The sequence below is a fragment of the Anabrus simplex genome, chromosome 1, assembly GCF_040414725.1.
Source record: "Anabrus simplex isolate iqAnaSimp1 chromosome 1, ASM4041472v1, whole genome shotgun sequence".
Taxonomy (NCBI): Eukaryota; Metazoa; Arthropoda; class Insecta; order Orthoptera; family Tettigoniidae; genus Anabrus; species Anabrus simplex.
Genome location: NC_090265.1, coordinates 790,921,919 through 790,944,613, shown reverse-complemented (window position 1 = coordinate 790,944,613; position 22,695 = coordinate 790,921,919). Strand labels below are relative to the sequence as shown.

The window sequence follows — 22,695 nt, the reverse complement described above, 5'->3', positions numbered from 1 at the left end:
CTTAGGGCCAGAAGGTTGGTACCTCCGCGATCTTTTAGTGTTTAAAATCTGTTCCGATTCTGTATGTTTTGTTTCTTCCCATAACGGTTAACTCTTTCACTGCTCTAACACCGTCGATATCGTTTTTCCAGTAGGTGTTCTTTTACCATTTCTAGTGTGGTGGATTTGTGTAGCTTTCCTATATAGAGCCATGCTCTTTTCTCGGTCATATGTAGTTTATTTTTTCTTCCGGTCGTTTGTCTTGTCCCGACTGTTGTTTTTCTTGGGTGTCCTATTCTTAGCACTTATATGAATGTTTTCTTTCTCTCCTATCCTTCGTGTGTCCGGTCTGATGTATCGCTTACCTCATCTGTTGTGTGCTTCGCTCGCACTAGTGAGGTTTGCCCGTTTATTTTTAGCTCCACTTTTATCATCCGTTTTACGTCATCAAGTAAATGTTCTATCTGTTCATTTACTTTTCCTATAATGCTCTCTTCTATGACGTCATTTGTGTGTGGTGAACAGTTTCGTGCTGCTCTGTTACGTAATTTCTCTCGGTCACCTTCCTTGTTCCGCACTTCTCCCCTTGGCAGCGGTAGGTATTGAGTTCTGTTTGTCTCTCGGTCGCCTTCTTTGTTCCGCTTGGCTCCGCTTGGTGGCGGTGGGTGCTGATTGCACTTACAGCAAATACAGTAGAGACAATACGCGACACTCTGCGAGATATCGAGGGACAGCGATTGCAGCTCTGTCCAGCGGAGTGACCTGGAGTTATAGATTTTGTCATAAGAGCACGTGTATTTGTTTGTGAAGTTTTTGGCGCTATTCATGCGTTTGCATTAAGTTGATATAAGTAAACAGTAGCGTGTGTCATTCCTTTATATCTCCTGTCAATATGAGTGGAAAGTTATGTGCTGAGTTTGGCTGCAATAACTATCAAGTGCAGAAGAATTCGCGGTCTTTCTTCCGTTTCCCTCATGACAAGAAAATGTAATTAAATATTGTATTTGCATTTAAATTCTTCCAGGTACAGAGATATTTTTACAGTACTTCCTGAACTTCTGACCTGCGCGACCCATATTTAACTGGCTTAATATACAATAAGCTTATTTTATTGTATTAGTGCAGAAGTTAACCTTCAATACCGATGTGTTGTTGTAGGTGTGATCTGTGGGTTTGATTTAATTCAGGAAATGCATATGCATATGTGTGTGGATGGTGTGTTCCAAGTTACCCCATTTGGAATGCCGTAATGCGTTGTCAAGCACTGAAGAAAATACGGATGATTTATGAAATGTACATGTTTTGTTGAAACAATATGATGATGCAAATTTGCTTTGCCCTAATATAATGGCAAGTATTGCTTATAGGGAAATTTTGAATATTTTTGCGGCTAAATTTATAGATTTTCTTTCTGTTAGTAGGCTTCAAGTTAAAAAGAAAATTGTCCAGCTCTTAAATGTAAATTCATTGAATCATGTGAGTAAGGAATGTGCCGACATTTTTATTCACAAGTGTCCTAATGTGATGATACAAGGCTTTTAAATGAGAAAAAGACAAACCTAGCCGTGAGAGTTCAGGCAGGTATGCTAAAGCTAACAAAAGTAAGTCATAAATGAAAGATCAAGCCCTTTCACAGCAGTCCATTTCACATCTTGATTATATGTCTAATTTCAGTATTTAAATAATAACCTGTTAAACAATTCTTCATTCATTTATCCAAAAGTGTTTTAGCAACTTTGAAGTTAACATTTTAGTAACAATTTATTTCTAGACGTAATTTATTTATCCATTTCTGCATATACATTTCCACTGATATTTGAATTTAGCGCTTCAGTCTGATTGGCTCCGCTATGTTTTAGCCAGATGTCCCATCAGCTGATTTAAACGTATGTATTCCACACAGGGTAAGATCACTCTTTATGCAATTTCAGCGAAGTACAGGCTACATGTTTTAACCTTAATACAACCGAAAACATGTTTTTATAAAACACGGAAGATTATTTAGTATTATTAGTTTCGAAATGTGTGTGAATTTACGTATTTCTGAGGTCTGAGTTTTGAAGAAAATTACACCAGGCTGTTATGCATATGGGTGCAGAAACAGATCCGGAAAGGTTTTTAAAATGAAACTGGACAATTGTTTGTTTTCAACACTGACAGTAACGCGTTATAAGACGCTCCCAGCAGAGTTGTCTCATGCGTTATAATGGTAACAATAATAACAAAATGGGTTAGTAATTTTATGGAGGCTAAGACCTGTAAATAACGAAAGTTGTTTAGAATATAATTTACGATCTTTTATGTTTTGTGCAATTTTACCATGTGAGGAGAAACAAAACCGATTTTCGCGATTATATTATTTTCACAAATTTCCATATATCCCCGAAAATATCTCTTTTAACTAAAACCTGCTCATAACAAAAGTTACAGGAAAGTTCACTCCCGATCATTTACTGTCTCATTCATTTTCACTGTACGAGATATTATGACTGATATATTCTCGAATTCAAAATTTAATGACTATTCATCTCTTAAAGGATGTGGTTATAAGTGCCGCCTAGCATCAGGTTGAGTTTTCCCATACATTATAATGATAACAATACCGGGCGAGTTGGCCGTGCGCGTAGAGGCGCGCGGCTGTGAGCTTGCATCCGGGAGATAGTAGGTTCGAATCCCACTATCGGCAGCCCTGAAGATGGTTTTCCGTGGTTTCCCATTTTCACACCAGGCAAATGCTGGGGCTGTACCTTAATTAAGGCCACGGCCGCTTCCTTCCAACTCCTAGGCCTTTCCTATCCCATCGTCGCCATAAGACCTATCTGTGTCGGTGCGACGTAAAGCCCCTAGCAAAAAAAATGATAACAATAATCGTCCGACTCCGTGGTTGAATGGTCACCGTACTGCCCTTCGGTTCAAAGTGTCCCGGGTTCGATTCCCGGCTGGGTGGGATATTTGAATAGCTCCGACTTGGGGACTGGGTGCTTGTGTTTGTCCCAACAATCTCCTCTTCATATTCAGACAACATGCCACACTACAAATCACCTCAGAAACACGCAATAGTGATTACATCCCTCCATATACATTTGCGTCAGGAAGGGAAGCCGGCAGTTAAACAGAACCAAATCCACATGTATGACGCAGTTCCTACCCACAACCCCGCAGTTGTGAGAAGAGCGGTAGAAAAATAATAAAGTAATGATAACAGTAATAAAAATGCATTAGCAAAACCGATAGTAGCAAACAGAACGTTTAAAATATAGTGGATATCTACCAGTACTAACCGAACTGGGGCACAGAATTAGTCGCTCATCACGGGGATTGAACCGTGGGTGGTCGATAACTGAGACCTGAATACAAGTACTCCGGGACCAGGATAACTGCTTGTTTTCACCGAGCAGCAAGTAGTATTTCCTCAAACTATAGGCCTGTTATGTACTGATACTAATATTAATTCATTCCTCATTGCGGGGATCAAACCGTAGCCATCGTTAAAGGAGCACTATACACAACCCGGAGACCATGGCAGTTGCTTGTTTTTACCACTAAAGAGTAGCAGGTTTTCGTTATCATTTCTATTAGTACCACTAGTAAAATGCTACATAAATATGGAGCTAGGTAATACAATTTTGTCTACCCACCGGTTAACTAATCATATTATTTCCTATCTTCTGCGAGTGTTAAGATTATATACTATACCAGTAACTGACACGCACTCATTGACGCGAGTAATTGAGCATGAGGGTTTCGCAGGGCGTGTGAGGTCTTATGTTAGGAGATTGTACAGAGAGGGAGTAAAATATTGTATATTCTGGTCACATAAACTTCATTAAAATCAGTCAAAGTAGACGCATGGCCTATCATTTCCTTGAATATTTATCAAATTGGACTCTTATCCACACTTAATACTCAATAAATTGATAATAGATTGTGTCAGTCTTATTAGCGAGAAGTATTTAGAATGAAGTTCACCAATGAAATTAATAAAATCCCTTCTTGATATAATTGATTAACTTGGATAAAGAAAGTTCATTCTTGTTTATAAATGACAACATTAATTAAGATCACCTTGAAATAAATAGTTATTTTAAATGAATAATGTTCATTCTTGAAGTTCATAAATAACGACATTAATTAAGTTCACTTTGAAAAATAAAGATCATTCTTGAAAATCGAACTAACGAAATTAATTAGAGTTCCTTTCTGAAATGATTAATTGGTGGAGCAAATAAAGTTCAATCTTGATATGCCAATGAAATTTCGAGCTAAAGTTTAACTAACTAACTAACTAACTAACTAACTAACTAACTAACTAACTAACTAACTAACTAACTAACTAACTAACTAACTAACTAACTAACTAACTAACTAACTAACTAACTAACTAACTAACTAACTAACTAACTAACTAACTAACTAACTAACTAACTAACTAACTAACTAACTAACTAACTAACTAACTAACTAACTAACTAACTAACTAACTAACTAACTAACTAACTAACTAACTAACTAACTAACTAACTAACTAACTAACTAACTAACTAACTAACTAACTAACTAACTAACTAACTAACTAACTAACTAACTAACTAACTAACTAACTAACTAACTAACTAACTAACTAACTAACTAACTAACTAACTAACTAACTAACTAACTAACTAACTAACTAACTAACTAACTAACTAACTAACTAACTAACTAACTAACTAACTAACTAACTAACTAACTAACTAACTAACTAACTAACTAACTAACTAACTAACTAACTAACTAACTAACTAACTAACTAACTAACTAACTAACTAACTAACTAACTAACTAACTAACTAACTAACTAACTAACTAACTAACTAACTAACTAACTAACTAACTAACTAACTAACTAACTAACTAACTAACTAACTAACTAACTAACTAACTAACTAACTAACTAACTAACTAACTAACTAACTAACTAACTAACTAACTAACTAACTAACTAACTAACTAACTAACTAACTAACTAACTAACTAACTAACTAACTAACTAACTAACTAACTAACTAACTAACTAACTAACTAACTAACTAACTAACTAACTAACTAACTAACTAACTAACTAACTAACTAACTAACTAACTAACTAACTAACTAACTAACTAACTAACTAACTAACTAACTAACTAACTAACTAACTAACTAACTAACTAACTAACTAACTAACTAACTAACTAACTAACTAACTAACTAACTAACTAACTAACTAACTAACTAACTAACTAACTAACTAACTAACTAACTAACTAACTAACTAACTAACTAACTAACTAACTAACTAACTAACTAACTAACTAACTAACTAACTAACTAACTAACTAACTAACTAACTAACTAACTAACTAACTAACTAACTAACTAACTAACTAACTAACTAACTAACTAACTAACTAACTAACTAACTAACTAACTAACTAACTAACTAACTAACTAACTAACTAACTAACTAACTAACTAACTAACTAACTAACTAACTAACTAACTAACTAACTAACTAACTAACTAACTAACTAACTAACTAACTAACTAACTAACTAACTAACTAACTAACTAACTAACTAACTAACTAACTAACTAACTAACTAACTAACTAACTAACTAACTAACTAACTAACTAACTAACTAACTAACTAACTAACTAACTAACTAACTAACTAACTAACTAACTAACTAACTAACTAACTAACTAACTAACTAACTAACTAACTAACTAACTAACTAACTAACTAACTAACTAACTAACTAACTAACTAACTAACTAACTAACTAACTAACTAACTAACTAACTAACTAACTAACTAACTAACTAACTAACTAACTAACTAACTAACTAACTAACTAACTAACTAACTAACTAACTAACTAACTAACTAACTAACTAACTAACTAACTAACTAACTAACTAACTAACTAACTAACTAACTAACTAACTAACTAACTAACTAACTAACTAACTAACTAACTAACTAACTAACTAACTAACTAACTAACTAACTAACTAACTAACTAACTAACTAACTAACTAACTAACTAACTAACTAACTAACTAACTAACTAACTAACTAACTAACTAACTAACTAACTAACTAACTAACTAACTAACTAACTAACTAACTAACTAACTAACTAACTAACTAACTAACTAACTAACTAACTAACTAACTAACTAACTAACTAACTAACTAACTAACTAACTAACTAACTAACTAACTAACTAACTAACTAACTAACTAACTAACTAACTAACTAACTAACTAACTAACTAACTAACTAACTAACTAACTAACTAACTAACTAACTAACTAACTAACTAACTAACTAACTAACTAACTAACTAACTAACTAACTAACTAACTAACTAACTAACTAACTAACTAACTAACTAACTAACTAACTAACTAACTAACTAACTAACTAACTAACTAACTAACTAACTAACTAACTAACTAACTAACTAACTAACTAACTAACTAACTAACTAACTAACTAACTAACTAACTAACTAACTAACTAACTAACTAACTAACTAACTAACTAACTAACTAACTAACTAACTAACTAACTAACTAACTAACTAACTAACTAACTAACTAACTAACTAACTAACTAACTAACTAACTAACTAACTAACTAACTAACTAACTAACTAACTAACTAACTAACTAACTAACTAACTAACTAACTAACTAACTAACTAACTAACTAACTAACTAACTAACTAACTAACTAACTAACTAACTAACTAACTAACTAACTAACTAACTAACTAACTAACTAACTAACTAACTAACTAACTAACTAACTAACTAACTAACTAACTAACTAACTAACTAACTAACTAACTAACTAACTAACTAACTAACTAACTAACTAACTAACTAACTAACTAACTAACTAACTAACTAACTAACTAACTAACTAACTAACTAACTAACTAACTAACTAACTAACTAACTAACTAACTAACTAACTAACTAACTAACTAACTAACTAACTAACTAACTAACTAACTAACTAACTAACTAACTAACTAACTAACTAACTAACTAACTAACTAACTAACTAACTAACTAACTAACTAACTAACTAACTAACTAACTAACTAACTAACTAACTAACTAACTAACTAACTAACTAACTAACTAACTAACTAACTAACTAACTAACTAACTAACTAACTAACTAACTAACTAACTAACTAACTAACTAACTAACTAACTAACTAACTAACTAACTAACTAACTAACTAACTAACTAACTAACTAACTAACTAACTAACTAACTAACTAACTAACTAACTAACTAACTAACTAACTAACTAACTAACTAACTAACTAACTAACTAACTAACTAACTAACTAACTAACTAACTAACTAACTAACTAACTAACTAACTAACTAACTAACTAACTAACTAACTAACTAACTAACTAACTAACTAACTAACTAACTAACTAACTAACTAACTAACTAACTAACTAACTAACTAACTAACTAACTAACTAACTAACTAACTAACTAACTAACTAACTAACTAACTAACTAACTAACTAACTAACTAACTAACTAACTAACTAACTAACTAACTAACTAACTAACTAACTAACTAACTAACTAACTAACTAACTAACTAACTAACTAACTAACTAACTAACTAACTAACTAACTAACTAACTAACTAACTAACTAACTAACTAACTAACTAACTAACTAACTAACTAACTAACTAACTAACTAACTAACTAACTAACTAACTAACTAACTAACTAACTAACTAACTAACTAACTAACTAACTAACTAACTAACTAACTAACTAACTAACTAACTAACTAACTAACTAACTAACTAACTAACTAACTAACTAACTAACTAACTAACTAACTAACTAACTAACTAACTAACTAACTAACTAACTAACTAACTAACTAACTAACTAACTAACTAACTAACTAACTAACTAACTAACTAACTAACTAACTAACTAACTAACTAACTAACTAACTAACTAACTAACTAACTAACTAACTAACTAACTAACTAACTAACTAACTAACTAACTAACTAACTAACTAACTAACTAACTAACTAACTAACTAACTAACTAACTAACTAACTAACTAACTAACTAACTAACTAACTAACTAACTAACTAACTAACTAACTAACTAACTAACTAACTAACTAACTAACTAACTAACTAACTAACTAACTAACTAACTAACTAACTAACTAACTAACTAACTAACTAACTAACTAACTAACTAACTAACTAACTAACTAACTAACTAACTAACTAACTAACTAACTAACTAACTAACTAACTAACTAACTAACTAACTAACTAACTAACTAACTAACTATGGAGATAAACAAGTTCTAATTCGTAGAAATGTAAACGAAGTGGATAAATTTCAAAGTTCCCACTCGTTAGCAAGTTCGCCGGTACGACTTAATATTACACTGGCTTCAAGAAATAGCAAGTCATTTGAAAAATTGTAATGTATGAGTTCGAAATCATATTGGATGAGAATTCAACTTGCTGGGAAGTTCGAAAGTGACTTGCTGAATTGAAAGTTACTTGAATAGACACAGTTCACACTATTCTTTAATGACACAAATGAATATCACCTTATTGAAGAAATGGCTTCGTTTGATTGTGTCCTCACAGATTGTAGTACCATATCTACCATGGATCAGGAACACCATCACCCCGTCCCTCGAAGTTATCACGTCCACCATAGACCGGAACACCATTACCACGTCCCTCGAAGTTACCACGTCCAACATAGATCAGGAACACCATTACCACATATCCCTCGGAGTTACCACGTCTTCATCGGCGGGAGTTCACATGACAATGCAGGCGGTCGGAGTATGCATGGGGCGTTGGTTTACACACACCACTTTGAGTGATACTGCACTGTTCGTTCTAAGTAGGACGTTTAACATGCGCAGTAATTTGCACAAAATCTACTAATAAGGTGATTAACTTGTCACGAGACAATGATTTTACAAAGTTCCATTTGCGAGTTTAATGAAATTAAATGTTTTAAACAAAGTCTATGCTAAGATAATTGAACCTTCACAGTACCCTGACTTTACTAAGTTCTGACTATCAGGTTGATGCAGTTCAAGGAAATTGAAATAAAGTCTAAGTTAACACTTAGCACTCGTCGTATTAATTTATTAGTTAATCAACAGTCCTATCACACACGGTATTAACATGTCCGATGTCTAACACTTGTATATTTTAAGTCACGCAAAATGTTTAAGTATTTGGAAAAACTTAGAATGCAGGATTTTTACCGCTGTCGGAGTTACAGTTCTCAGCCGTACCTCGCGAGTCGCGGGTACTTAGTTCGACGTTCGGACTTGACACTCATGCACAAAGTTGAACTTTACTGCCGGCACAACCTCGGGCAGCAGGTCTATACTATGCTGTGTTGTCTATACTGTCCTCACGCTCGTCTTATATACCCGGGCTTGACCCTGAGCATACACGTCATTGAAATGACTTGATATGTTGACGTTGCGATATTTCCTTAAATAAAATAGTTATTTACATGAAATTTGGACATGAGCTATCTGTTATTAGGGGCTGCCTGGCCGAGGCGGTAAAGGCGTGCTCGGTTCGCCCGAAAGGACGTGGGTTCGAATCCCCGTCAGGAAGTCGTAACATTTAAAGAAACAAGATTTCCACTTCCGGAGGTGCACATGGCCCTGAGTTTCACTCATCCTACACCAAAAATGAGTACCAGGTTAATTCCTGGGGGCAAAGGCGGCCGGGCATAGAGCTAACCTCTCTACCCCATCAAGTGCCGAGGTAACGAATAGTGAAAACCTTTACCTTCCACGACTCCAAGGGCCTTCATGGCCTGTACGGAGATGACTTTGCTTTGCTTTGCTGTTTTGACTTTGACAGCCCTCTTCTCTCCTTTATTAATTCTGTTTATTCTTTCCCATACTCTTTCCGCTTGATTTAGACTACATTCCCTATTAATTGACTCCGTTTGTTCTAATGTCCATAATTTCTTCCTCTCGATAATTTTCTTTTTGTACTTTTTTCTTAACCTAATTTCTCTACCCTCATTACCTCCACTTAGTCTATATTTTTCTAGAGCCTTCATAACATCGCTCCTTAATACATTGCATTCTTTATTGTACCATCCATCCCTTCCATTCTTTATTTTCCCCTTTCTTTGCTCAATCCGTGCGACCCTCCTTATCGGATATTCAATTAGGTCCAGTGCTCTATCTATATTATTCTCCTCCAACTCTACTTCCCAGCCACACCTGATTAACTGTATCTCGTTCCTCATAAGGTCCTCTATTTCTCTATGTGTACTCTCAGTCCATATACATTTACAATAACTCTTGACCCTCCCTGCCAACCTCTTTTTGGGTACCTCCCTCACTTCCTCTAAATTTCTATCTATCCACACCCCTATCGGTGCATGGTGTGACTCTACCCAATCCTCAATCTTTATCCTTCTGATTTTCCCTAGCCTGTCTTCCCAATTCATGTTTCCGCCTGAGATTGGGCCGGGGTTCAATTCCACCCCTCCGATCACCAGCAGCACCGCTACCATTAACAACACCTCGCCTCTTCCCCTTTCCATCCTTCCTTGCCTCCGCTCTGTAGTTCTCCTCCGCCTCCTCAGCCAGCTCCCGATAGCCGTCCGGTACTGCTACACTCCCACCATAACTCTCCGCACTCGTCACTCCACACGTCTACTCCTGTCGCTTGCTAAGGCTGACTGGCTGGCTCTTTAGATCGCGCCAAATGTACTCCCGGGCTGCTGTCTTCTTCCTTGTGTAGACACGGCCGAGGTGTGGAGCTTCTGTTTCGTTTGCTGGCTCTATAGATCGCGACACTTGTCTCGACGAGCTGCCGTCTTTCCCCTTGTGTAGGGCTTTTGTTTCGCTAACCTCATTTCCCTTGTGTTTTGAGAGAGAGCTCTCCCTTCCTTTTAGTGCGCATTTCATTTCTAGAAAACAGTTTTTGATCTCACTCACCGCTCTCTGGATGACTTCTCTGCTGTCTTTTTTTCAGGTATTCGTCTTCTTCTGCTATACTGGTTATAACTTTGAGAGCGCTATTTACACGCTGCTTTTGTAGTTTCCGCCATGTTGAACTCCCGTTTTCAGTTATACATATAACCTAACCTGCGGCAAACAGACTGGCTTTTAAAAGTGTTAAGGGACGAAAGTAAGTGTTCCATTACAACTCAAAGAATGCCGGCTGGCATCCAATGGACGTGGCGATATGACTACCGGTGGTTATGAACGTTCAACAGGTAGTAGGTTTAAATTCTTACAGAATTTTAAAATAGTGCACATACTATTTAGAAAGGATTAGGATACAGCTACTTAACTTTGAACTACTGGATAACACACTCAAATATACACTAGTTTACTGTGCTCGAATAACCCCATCGGCGCCAAGTTTGTGGTGCAGTAATTTACAGCCCAAAGATAACACAACCCTTTAGTTAATCCGAGTCGTTTGCGATTACTTCAATACAACAACACAAATCTGCTGGTTGAGTTGTGTGATCTACAGTAATTCGGTCTGCGCGGGTCAGGGCTGATGTATCGTGGGTGTCTCGAGGGTACAATACCGTATTAGAATAAAGTAAATTTGCTGATTACTTCAATTTAAACCTGATAGTAAGCTTTGCGATAAAAAAGAAATTACTTGACGCAAGCTCTAAATGTCTGCGAACAACAACGCGATCTGCAGTATAGTTAGGAAAGTGATAGACTAGCGGGATTTGTTAGTAGTGTTGAGCGCGTTATCTGCGTTACCTTGGGAATAGACAACGAAGTTCGATCTCTTGCTCATTATTTCAACACATTAATTTAAGTTTTGAATTTATAAGTCAACTTAAAGGAATCAGTGACAGATTAGTACGCTATAATTTAAATATGTTCACTCGAGGGATTGCAGCAAGGAATGATCACGATATTGGTCGGTGGCGGTTGGATCACTGGTGGACAGTCCGGGAGGGGAATAGACTGGCGGGATCTGTTGTGCGCGTTCTCTCCAACATCACTGGCGGACATCTGGGGAATGGGTGAAGGAGATATTAAAATAAAAAACAAAAAACTATTGAAATTCAAGTGAGGAAGTTACTGCAAATAATGTTTAAGTGCTTTATTTCCTTCGAACGTTTCTTTCTAAACCCTATATTAAGGGCCAGTTTCATTAACGTAGGTTAAACCTTAGCCCCGAGTTATGCAGTTTTAACTCTGTATTTGACTAGGCCTATTCATTCTGTTTCATCAAGGGGGGTTAATTTCAACTCTGGGTTAAGGCCAGAGTTAAGTTAATCCCTCCTTTCACCTGGGTTAAATTGTTAACTCTAGGTTAAAAGCAAAATGGCCACCGTAAATAGTGCGTCTGATGCAGAGTTGCTTTATTTGGATTTGTTAAATGGTGTTTCTAATAGAAATAGGCCTATGATAAGAGGGAACGACTTTCAAATTCTATCTGAGGAATAATTTCTGAAGAGGTATAGACTGTCAAAAACTGTCGTCAGTAAAGTCGTCGATGAAATTTGCGAGTGTTTACTTCTAGAATACACAACTGACTGAAACAGGCCTCTCTCCCTTGTACTAAAGGTATTGGTTGCAAAAAGCCCCTTTAAACAACAAGCATCAGAACGTCTCAAACGTGCAAAAAACGTGAATTTGCCGCAAAAAAGAAGCCAAAAGGACAGGTGGACGTTGTTGTTTTAGATTTTAGGCCTTTATAAACTTGGGATAGAGTTGAGGTCAGGTTAGGGTTTTTTTTTTTGCTAGTGGCTTTACGTCGCACCGACACAGATAGGTGACAGGAAATGGCTAGGAGTGGGAAGGAAGCGGCCGTGGCCTTAATTATGGTACAGCCCCAGCATTTGCCTGATGTGAAATGGGAAACCACGGAAAACCATTTTAAGGGCTGCCGATAGTGGGGTTCGATCCTACTATCTCTCGAATACTGAATACTGGCCGCACTTAAGCGACTGCAGCTATCGAGCTCGGTGGTCAGATTAGTGAACGGAAACTTACCGATGCAGCACGCGCGCCGTTTCGTCCAGACTCTGCCGCCACTTGCTGTCAGCCCTCAGTAAGTTATCCGACGCTACTCGCAGGTTCTCGGTTTCGGTAAGGCGTGTCTTATCCACGCCCATGCGCGCCTCTAGCTTGCTCATAGTCACCGAGATCTGATCCAGACGATCGATCAGTTTGGCTTCCACTGCTCCCACTGAGTTCTGCTCCACCAACAAACTTTCCATCTTCTTCTGCCAAATATCCATAGACTGCTGAACCTCGTCCACTTTGTCTGACATCTTCTGAAGCTGAATACTCTCTCGTTCGTTCCGCTGAAACACAGAAGCACAAAGTGATAAAATATATACCTAGGGTGTTTCCATAAGTGTTGAAAGTTGTAGTATAATCGATAATGAACATGTTCGGTAAAATATTAGCAAATGTACTCAAAGACTAGATATCAGATGATAATAGCAGCTTATGTGAAGCTGAGCAAGAAAGCTTCGGGGATGCCGTATCACTATCAGGATGGCCATTGTTAGCGCTAAAATTCGAAGTTAGGGATTCCTAATGTTGTAGCTCACCGGTTTGCCACGTTTTCCTTTGGAGCTAGTTCAGTGATGGTAGTTACCTCTTAATGGTTAGGGACAAAAAGGGAAGACTCCCTGCCACTTTCCCTCAATCAATCAATCAATCAATCAATCAATCAATCAATCAATCAATCAATCAATCAATCAATCAATCAATCAATCAATCAATCAATCAATCAATCAATCAATCAATCAATCAATCAATCAATCAATCAATCAATCAATCAATCAATCAATCAATCAATCAATCAATCAATCAATCAATCAATCAATCAATCAATCAATCAATCAATCAATCAATCAATCAATCAATCAATCAATCAATCAATCAATCAATCAATCAATCAATCAATCAATCAATCAATCAATCAATCAATCAATCAATCATCTGCATTTAGGGCTATCGCCCAGGTTGTGTGTTTGGAACATCACAGTATGTACACAATTATTGAACTGTGTAATTAATTGGAAAGATGTATATATTTATTTAGTGGTAGGTCATTTTTAATTATTATGTTTATATATTGGGTTTTTATCCATGTCACATCATCATCTCATTTCTTTGTATCACTGCAATAACGTGTTCTGGACGAACGACTTTTTGAGTAAGGTATTTCAACATCAATCGTATTAATCGCTTGCAGTAAATTTCCAGTAGCCGAGGTCGGGTGACCGGACTCGCCATGCTAATTTTAGCCCATTACCAGGAAAAAGACGTCATCAAGCTTGCAAGAGTCCTTAGCCCTCTCATACTCCGAAGAGACAGTTAAAGCCCTGTTAACGCCTACTTTTCGAAGTTCGCTACATCACGCTTTGATTGTCCGGGGAAGTTCAACCTATGTGAATGGACGTTATGGAACAAGATGATGGATATCCAACGATGGATAGAAGGGATAGTACATCAGATCTTACTGGACCATGTGATATGGTACATGGAGGGAGATTTTGGAACCTATATACATCCACGACAAGAGCTGGAGAGGTCAATTCTATCGATCATTTCTAATCTATTCTCTCATTACATCGGAGGAGGGCTGTACGTCTTGACATCGGAGAAGGTCTTAACTGCTGAAGATCTTAACTTAGTTCACTTCGCATCTGAGTAGAGCACTACTCAAAATTACTATCATTGAGACCTGATTATCTCGACGACGAGAGTTAAAGTCAACGAGAGACCGGTTTTGACTGGAATATAGGACAGGAGAAATGTTATGTACTTAGTTACACTACAATTCTGTAAAACGGAAGAATACAAGCGTACTCTCTCCGTGAACGTAACCCAAGGTGGTTTTGCTATTGAAATGAGGACAAATTACAACTTTATGTAAGGAGTACTATAGAAGTGTTAAAGTCAGGAAAGTCATTGTTCAATTAGTGAGCTATGCACGAATCAGAAATAGGACTGGTACCTACAACGAGAGATGCCGACGCCTGTACGAGAGGTCCATCAAACATCAGCTGCTACATAGATCGAGTCCAGATAACAGAGTCTACAAGTAATGATGAGCTAATGGCATAAATTACTGCAAGTCTCCGCGCAACAGTTCAGTTTATTAAATTTTATTTAATTCAGTTTTTCTTTTGCTTCCGTAAGTTCAGATTTTGTAAATACGCCGTCACGTTTTTCATCCTAATAAACTGTTATTTAATTGATTATTGCAGAAATTCGTATTAACGATCCTTAATTTCCAAGTTAGTGTGTACTTAATGGTTAGTGTTCCGTCACCTCACCTCTGGGAGTATTTAGAGTCTCATTAGGTACCTATTATTATTATTATTATTATTATTATTATTATTATTATTATTATTATTATTATTATTATTATTATTATTATTATTATTAATTATCGTCTTTAAGCCATGAGTTTGAAGGCTAGCGCCCATGGGATATTGCTTATGGCGAAGTATATGAGCAATATTAGCAAATATACTCAAAGACTAGATATCAGATGATATAGCAGCTTATGGGAAGCTGAGCAAGAAAGCTTTATTTATATTAAAATTAAGGTGACCCGGCACGTCACATATTGTCGCACATATGTGAGCAAGAGTGGGTACGTCACAAGGTGGCAGATTCCCTATCGAATTGACCAAACGTTGTCAAAGAACTTGGAAATATATCGAACATTTACCTTGATAATGCATTCCAATCCCTTACTCTTTGCCCCATTTTGTCCTCTTGAATTCCAACTTTTAAAAGCTCTGCTGAAGTTTATCCGTCTACTAATGTCATTCCACGCCATCTCTTCCCTGGCAGCTCGGAACAAACCACTTAGTCGAGCATCTAATCTCCTTACTCCTAGGTCTTCCCAGCCCAAAGTTTGCAACATTTTCGTTACACTATTCCTTTGTCGGAAATCACCGACAGCAAATCGTGCTGCTTTCCTTTGGATCTTTTCCTGTTCTCGCGTAAAGTAGTCCTGGTGTGGGTCCCATACACTGGAAGCATATTCCAATTGGGGTCTTACCCAAAGACATATACGCCCGCTCCTTTACATCCTTACTACAACCCCTAAATACTCTCATAACGATGTGAGGAGACCTGTAACCTTTCTTAACATCCTCGTTAATGTGATTACCCCAATGAAGATAATTCCTTATTTTATTATGTAGGTACTTGCACCGCCTCTGTGGTGTAGTGGTTAGTGTGATTAGCGGCCACCCCCGGAGGCCCAGGTTCGTTTTCCGGCTCTGCCACGAAATTTTAAAAGTGGTACGAGGGCTGGAACGGGGTCCACTCTGCCTCGGGAGGTCAACTGAGTAGAGCTGGGTTCGATTCCCACCTCAGCCATCCTGGAAGTGGTTTTCCGTGGTTTCCCACTTATCCTCCAGGCAAATGACTAGATGGTACCTAACTTAAAGGCACGGCCGCTTCCTTCCCTCTTCCTTGTCTATCCCTTCCAATCTCCCCATACCCCCGCAAGGCCCCTGTTCAGCATAGCAGGTGAGGACTCCTGGGAGAGGTACTTGTCATCCTCCCCAGTTGTATCCCCCAACCCAGAGTCTGAAGTTCCAGGACACTGCCCTTGAGGCGGTAGAAGTGGGATCCCTCGCTGAGTCCGAGGGAGAAACCAACCCTGGACGATAAACAGATAAAGAAGTAGAAGTAGGTACTTGCAGTGTTCCCTTTGAGGTACTATCACCCCATCAACACAGTAACTGAAACTGAGAGGACTTTTCCTCTTGGTGAAACTTACAACCTGACTTTTCATCCTGTTTAATCATCATATCATTGTCCGCTGTCTAACTCACAATATTGTCTAGGTTCCCCTGCAGTCGCTCAAAATTATGCATCTCATTTACTACGGTACTCTATATATACAGTATAACACCATCCGCAAAATAACCCCGTCATGGAAATGTCTATGGATTAATTTCACGCTCATACTGTCTTCTGTCTTTACAACTAACCAAGAATTCTTCTTTCCTGGTCTTTTCCCGGTTATCTGGTGTTGGCACTAATGTAGATCAAGCGTCGTTTTACGGCCTGGCACCAACCATATGTGGAGGGATGTGTACGCTATTGTGTGTGTATGTGGTGCGGGAAGATGTGTATTAAGGCGATCACAAATGCAAGTCCTCTGATAGAGGAATTAACCAAAGTTGAAATCTTCGGCTTGGCCGGGAATCGAACCCGGGTCCCTGTGAACAGAAGGCCACTACACTATATGAATAAATCAAGAATATTCAAACTCAAGTAGCTACTTCAGCCTGCCCCGCATTTTTATCTGGATCGGAGAGCTGGTTCGAGGTCCAATGCAATCAGGAGCTGTCTAACGGTTAGATGGCGGCCTTTGCAAATTATGGCGATCTATCTTAGTCTACCGCTTCTACCCGACATCCTTTCCCCCTTCTGTACATTAGATTCTCACATATTGGTAGGGGTATCCACTACCTGAACGGATACTCCCCACGGGCTCTCTTTCTTGGGAACGCGGACTGGTGACCACGGGACCCACAGCTGGGTCTGATATTGTGTCCACTAAAGGTGCGTCCACATCAAGATGTTTTTGTCAACTTTGTTAATAAATACGGTTAACCAGCAATGTTCATGAACATTTTTTACTGTTAATAAACAAATATGCCTTTGCTGGCGAGGTGTAGTGTTTACACTGCACTATGTCTTCTGGTATGAGCTAGAACAAATTTGTTACTTTCATTTACCTGTTTAAGTCTCATTCTTGGCTTTGACAGTATGAAAGTGACTGAGGTATGAGCGATGCTAGTAATACCATTCCGTATGCAGCCCGTCCCTGCTATGAATGGTGTGAAAATATCACTCATAGGATCGGTTGGTGCATGCATTTCAGTGGACCTGGCAGACTTAATATGTAATAGCAACTTCTGGCTCAGTGAGGAAAGCAACGGGGAAACTACCTCACTCCTCATTTTCCTAGTATGCCTCTTCACTGATGCCTAGGGTATCTATGACAGCTGTTGGCGGAACTGTGCAGGATCAAACCAGCCTTCGGGCTGAATACCCAACAAACAAAATATAGTATTGTAAACGTTTCGGCTATGTTTATAAACAAAATATATTTAACTTTTGTAAATGAAACTTTTCGTGTTTTCGTTTACATTTGGGTTCGCACATGCGTGAGGATACAATTAGAGCTGCGAATTCGTCGTGCGGAATAAGATGTTTTCTCATTTATTCTAAAAAATTCACTATTAAATCGCAAAAAGTTCTAGTATACAATATTTTAAATTCTGTATTACCTATATTCTTTTTTTCACAACTTGCTTTACGTTCACCGACACATATAGGTTTTATGGCGACGATGGGGTAGGAAGGACTGCGAGTGGGAAGGAAGGAAGGAAGGAAGGAAGGAAGGAAGGAAGGAAGGAAGGAAGGAAGGAAGGAAGGAAGGAAGGAAGGAAGCGACCGTGGCCTTGATTTACAGCCGCAGAATTTGCCTGGTGTGAAAATGGAAAACCACGGAAAGCCATCTTAAGGCCTGCTGACAGTGGAGTTCCAATCCACTATCTCCCGAATGTAAGCTCACGACTCCGTGACCCAACGTAAGTGAGTTTCTCTCATCGGTTGGCCGGTATGCGCGTCTAGCTTATCTGCCTTCCGCTGACTCATCACTTCCCGTTTACACAGCGCAGCGACAGCACGGGAATGCCCGCACTTCGCAGTTCAGGTCCGTGCTTAGAACGTGTGTTAAGTTTTGATATGTCGCTCCAACCGTTCTCGAGTTGTGAAGTGTTACTTCCGGGTATAATTCTCACAATGCCTGCACATGTGTACACGGTAGTCGATAGTTATGTGAAAACAGAGTCTTGCAGGGAAGTCGTTAGCCGATTAGTAACACAATCTCCAGGAATACGCCCTCCACGTAGGGAGACCGTGCGGAAACTCGTAAACAAATTGAGAGGAACTGGTTCTTTACTCGTTAAGAAACGAAGTATTAAAATAACCTCTTCTTAACGAGGAAAGGGTAAATGAAACTGCAGAAAGATTAGGACATACGCCGCGGTTTCGAAGAGTTCAGCATGGCGGGCTACGAAAATGTTAAAATGAAAGAAACCCTCACACGTTGGACGAACTGAAAGCACATATGCGGAGAGAAATAGTCTCAATTACGGAATACGAACTTATGCGTGTGAATCGGAATTTCCTAAGACGATGCCAGAAATGTGTAGATGTAGGGGGAGAACTATTCCAACATCTCCTGTCATAAGGCACGAGCTTGTTTTCTTAATTACTAATTTTCTTAATTCTAATTGTTATCTCATATCATGCACGGATAAAGTGAGTGATGTGCTGTCCTCGTTGCTATGCCGCGGAGCGCGGTGTGATGACTCAACGGGAGGCAACGCCTGCCGGCCCACCGATAAGAAAAACTCACTGTATACAGGGTTATTCACCTAAGATGTTACACGGAAATAACTTCTAAGCCATTAAATATATCGGTATTCTGTTTTCATACTCGTAAATGATACGCAGGGTCTTGTAAAATAACGTGCTACTTATTCTCATGGGGTGATAAATAACAGAGATATTGATACCAGCTCCATATTCTTAAATGGAACGGCAGGAATGCATACAGCTGGCCTAAACGTTCAACTGCTCGCAAGTTCAAATATCGAAGTATTTTCAAAATCGGACAGGTACTTTTTGTGATATCAATAAGAACGCATTTGGGCTTTTGCGTGCCGCATCAGACAGCGTACAGTCGGCCAAGGACGTATTGGCACGCAAGCTGTTTCCTGGTATTGATTTCAGCCACAGAACGGATACCAGGCATGTACTGTAAACTATCGTATACGTAATGTCATGTACCTTAACATACCCTGGGTGTGTAACGTTATTGTATGACTGGCGAACACACAACGGGGAAGGGAGATTATTCGGACATTATCAATTTTCTTTTCTAGAAGGAGCTCTTCCGGTGTCCTGTATTATGTTTATTTCTCAATTCTTACAGTAGTATGTACTGTACACTCAAACCAGTGACAATTATAGCTTTCGTTATGTTCCTTTGAAGTCAAAGTAATTATTTTATTCCTCTTAAAAGTATCACACCTCTCTGTCCTGTCATGAATTCCTCTGTCATACACACTTTGCAAACCCATCACATGTGTGCGATATTCTTACATTCCTGGTATCCATCCTGTGGCTGGAATCACACCCAAGAACCTGCTTGCGCGTCAATATGTCTTTGCCCGACTTCATGCTGTCTGATGCGGCATGAAAAACAGCGCATTCTGTTCTTATTTATAACTCAAAAACTAACTGTCCGATTTTGAAAATACTTACATATTTGAACTTGTACGCAGTTGAACTTTTAGATCAGCTGTATGAATTTGTGCCGTTCTATTTAAAACTATGGAGTCAGTATCAATATCTCGCTTATAATCAACCCATGAGAATACGTAGCACATTATTTTACAAGCTCCTGGGTACCATTTACGAATATGAAGACAGAATGCCGATATATTTAATGGCTTAGAGGGGCCAATGACCTTAGATGTTAGGCCCCTTTAAACAACAAGCATCATCATCTAATGGTTTAGAAGTTATTTCCGTGTAACATCTTAGGTGAATTCTATACAACAAACGTGCACACATGATATCCGTAAACACTTCTATCATCTACCATATTTGGGAATCTGTCCTTTAGTATCACCGGAACTGGGGCCTGGATCTTCATGCTGTTTAGTACAATAACTCAGAGGAAAAGTCATTCCTAGAAACATTCTCACAATGTGGCAGGTGCTCAAGAGGGTGGCTTTCTGCAGTTCAACGTACGTGTGGTGATACAGGTTAATCCGGCCAGAGAGCTGTGCAAGCTTTAAGGAATAACACCAGTACATGATATCACTATTGGAACTGCAAAGCCTGATTTTAGTTTCACAGGCGTTGTATTTCTATTTGAAGTTCTGCGTAGTTTGATATCCTGGTGGCTATTTTTGTTTGCAGATTGGAGGTTTTCGGACGAGCAATTTGTATGAGGGATGCGGATCTTTTCGCTATATCGACTAGTTATTGTTATTATTATTATTATTATTATTATTATTATTATTATTATTATTATTATTATTATTAATGAAGTAAGCAAGGAGTTTAGCCTTGAAATAAACATTCAGAAAACAAAATTCATGGTAATTAATCAGCACAAAACCACCAACACGTTTATCATCCTGGGTAGAAACTCCTATGAAAGGGTGTCGCATTTTAAGTACGACAGTAGCCAAATTATTATACTTAAGATGAATTTTTCCTACCTATTTGTGTTTTCCTGTACTTGGCGCCTATTTTAAAGAATGCATTGGGTATTTTCTTTGGTCAATAATGTCTCAACTTCCAACAATAGATTCCGGGATTTTTTTTGTAACAACAGCCTCCGCAATGGCAAATTCTTGATTTTCAGTTTTCATGAAAGAGATTCTGACATTGATGTAATCGTTTATACAGACATTTTTTTCCCTAATGAATCTTCAATTTTGCTGTAATTAACGTGAAGTGGGTCACCTCTTATAATTTGTGGGGTGTTATTTTTGCATTCTGAAAAACCTAAAACACCAGTCTCCGCTAGAAAAACTGTGGCCTTCAAAACCCTCTCAAAAGTAAAACCTAAAGAACAAACTAACATCGTGTCCAACATCAGTAAAATACCTACCCCCAACAAGCCATTCAGCAAATATCTCAACCGGCAACTTCCGGCACTCAGTCAAATGAGATTCCGCCTACAAATGAAGGCAATACTCCCGCCAACAAACCAAAACGGTCATATGCAATAGTAGATGAAAATGGTTACCAGTAGCCTGCCTCTCGAAAAACAGCTCGTATACAACTGGCCGAAAATGCGACCCAAGTAAATGTACAAAATCAATATCAACTAATCTCCGAAGAAATGGATACTACCTCTGAAAATACATCCACCTCTCCATCAACATCTTCTCAACTTAGAAAACCGCCCCCCATCACCATTAAGGACGATAAGATGTCCTATTCAACACGGAGGGCCTTTATTAAAATGAACATACATGGTACTTTCACAGCCCGTGTAGTACGTAGCAATCTTATCAAATATTACATCAATGACCCCAATGATTACCACTCTCTCCTTACGGCACTCAAATAAGAGGAGGTAACCTACTTTACACAGCCATCAGAACCAGCATCAACCCTCTCAGCCATCATTCGCCACCTTCCCATTGACACTAATCCTGAAGAAATCACCTCAGCGCTAATTGAACTTGGATACCCTGTTTGTCAAACTACTCAACTTACTAAATCCTATCCTGTGGCAAATCCAGAGCCTAAAAACTCGGAACCAAAACGAGAAAGAAGAAAAATTCCACTTTTCGCCGTCACCATGAAATTCACAGAGAAGGCTAAAGACATTTTCAAAGAAACCCACCTACTTGACCTGCAGGTTACCATTGAACGTCCAAACACTCCACTTAGTCCTCCGCAATGCAAAAGGTGCCAGCGTACAGGCCACACGCATAAAAATTGTAACCTCACGTCTAGATGCGTAAAATGCCCCGGTCCCCATAGCACTGATGAGTGCACTCTAATAGAACCTGCGCAATTTC

The 22,695-nt window shown here is 38.0% G+C and overlaps 1 protein-coding gene across 2 annotated transcripts in view; it reads right to left on the bottom strand.

Annotated features, from left to right (window-relative positions):
• LOC136857530 (putative leucine-rich repeat-containing protein DDB_G0290503) overlaps positions 1-22,695 on the bottom strand; it is a 356,474-nt gene that overhangs the window by 9,771 nt on the left and 324,008 nt on the right. For both annotated transcript variants that reach the window (XM_067136258.2, XM_068225224.1), the window contains one exon: positions 13,073-13,386. In XM_067136258.2, the coding sequence (XP_066992359.2) occupies positions 13,073-13,386 (314 nt within the window). The remainder of the gene's footprint in view (positions 1-13,072; positions 13,387-22,695) is intronic.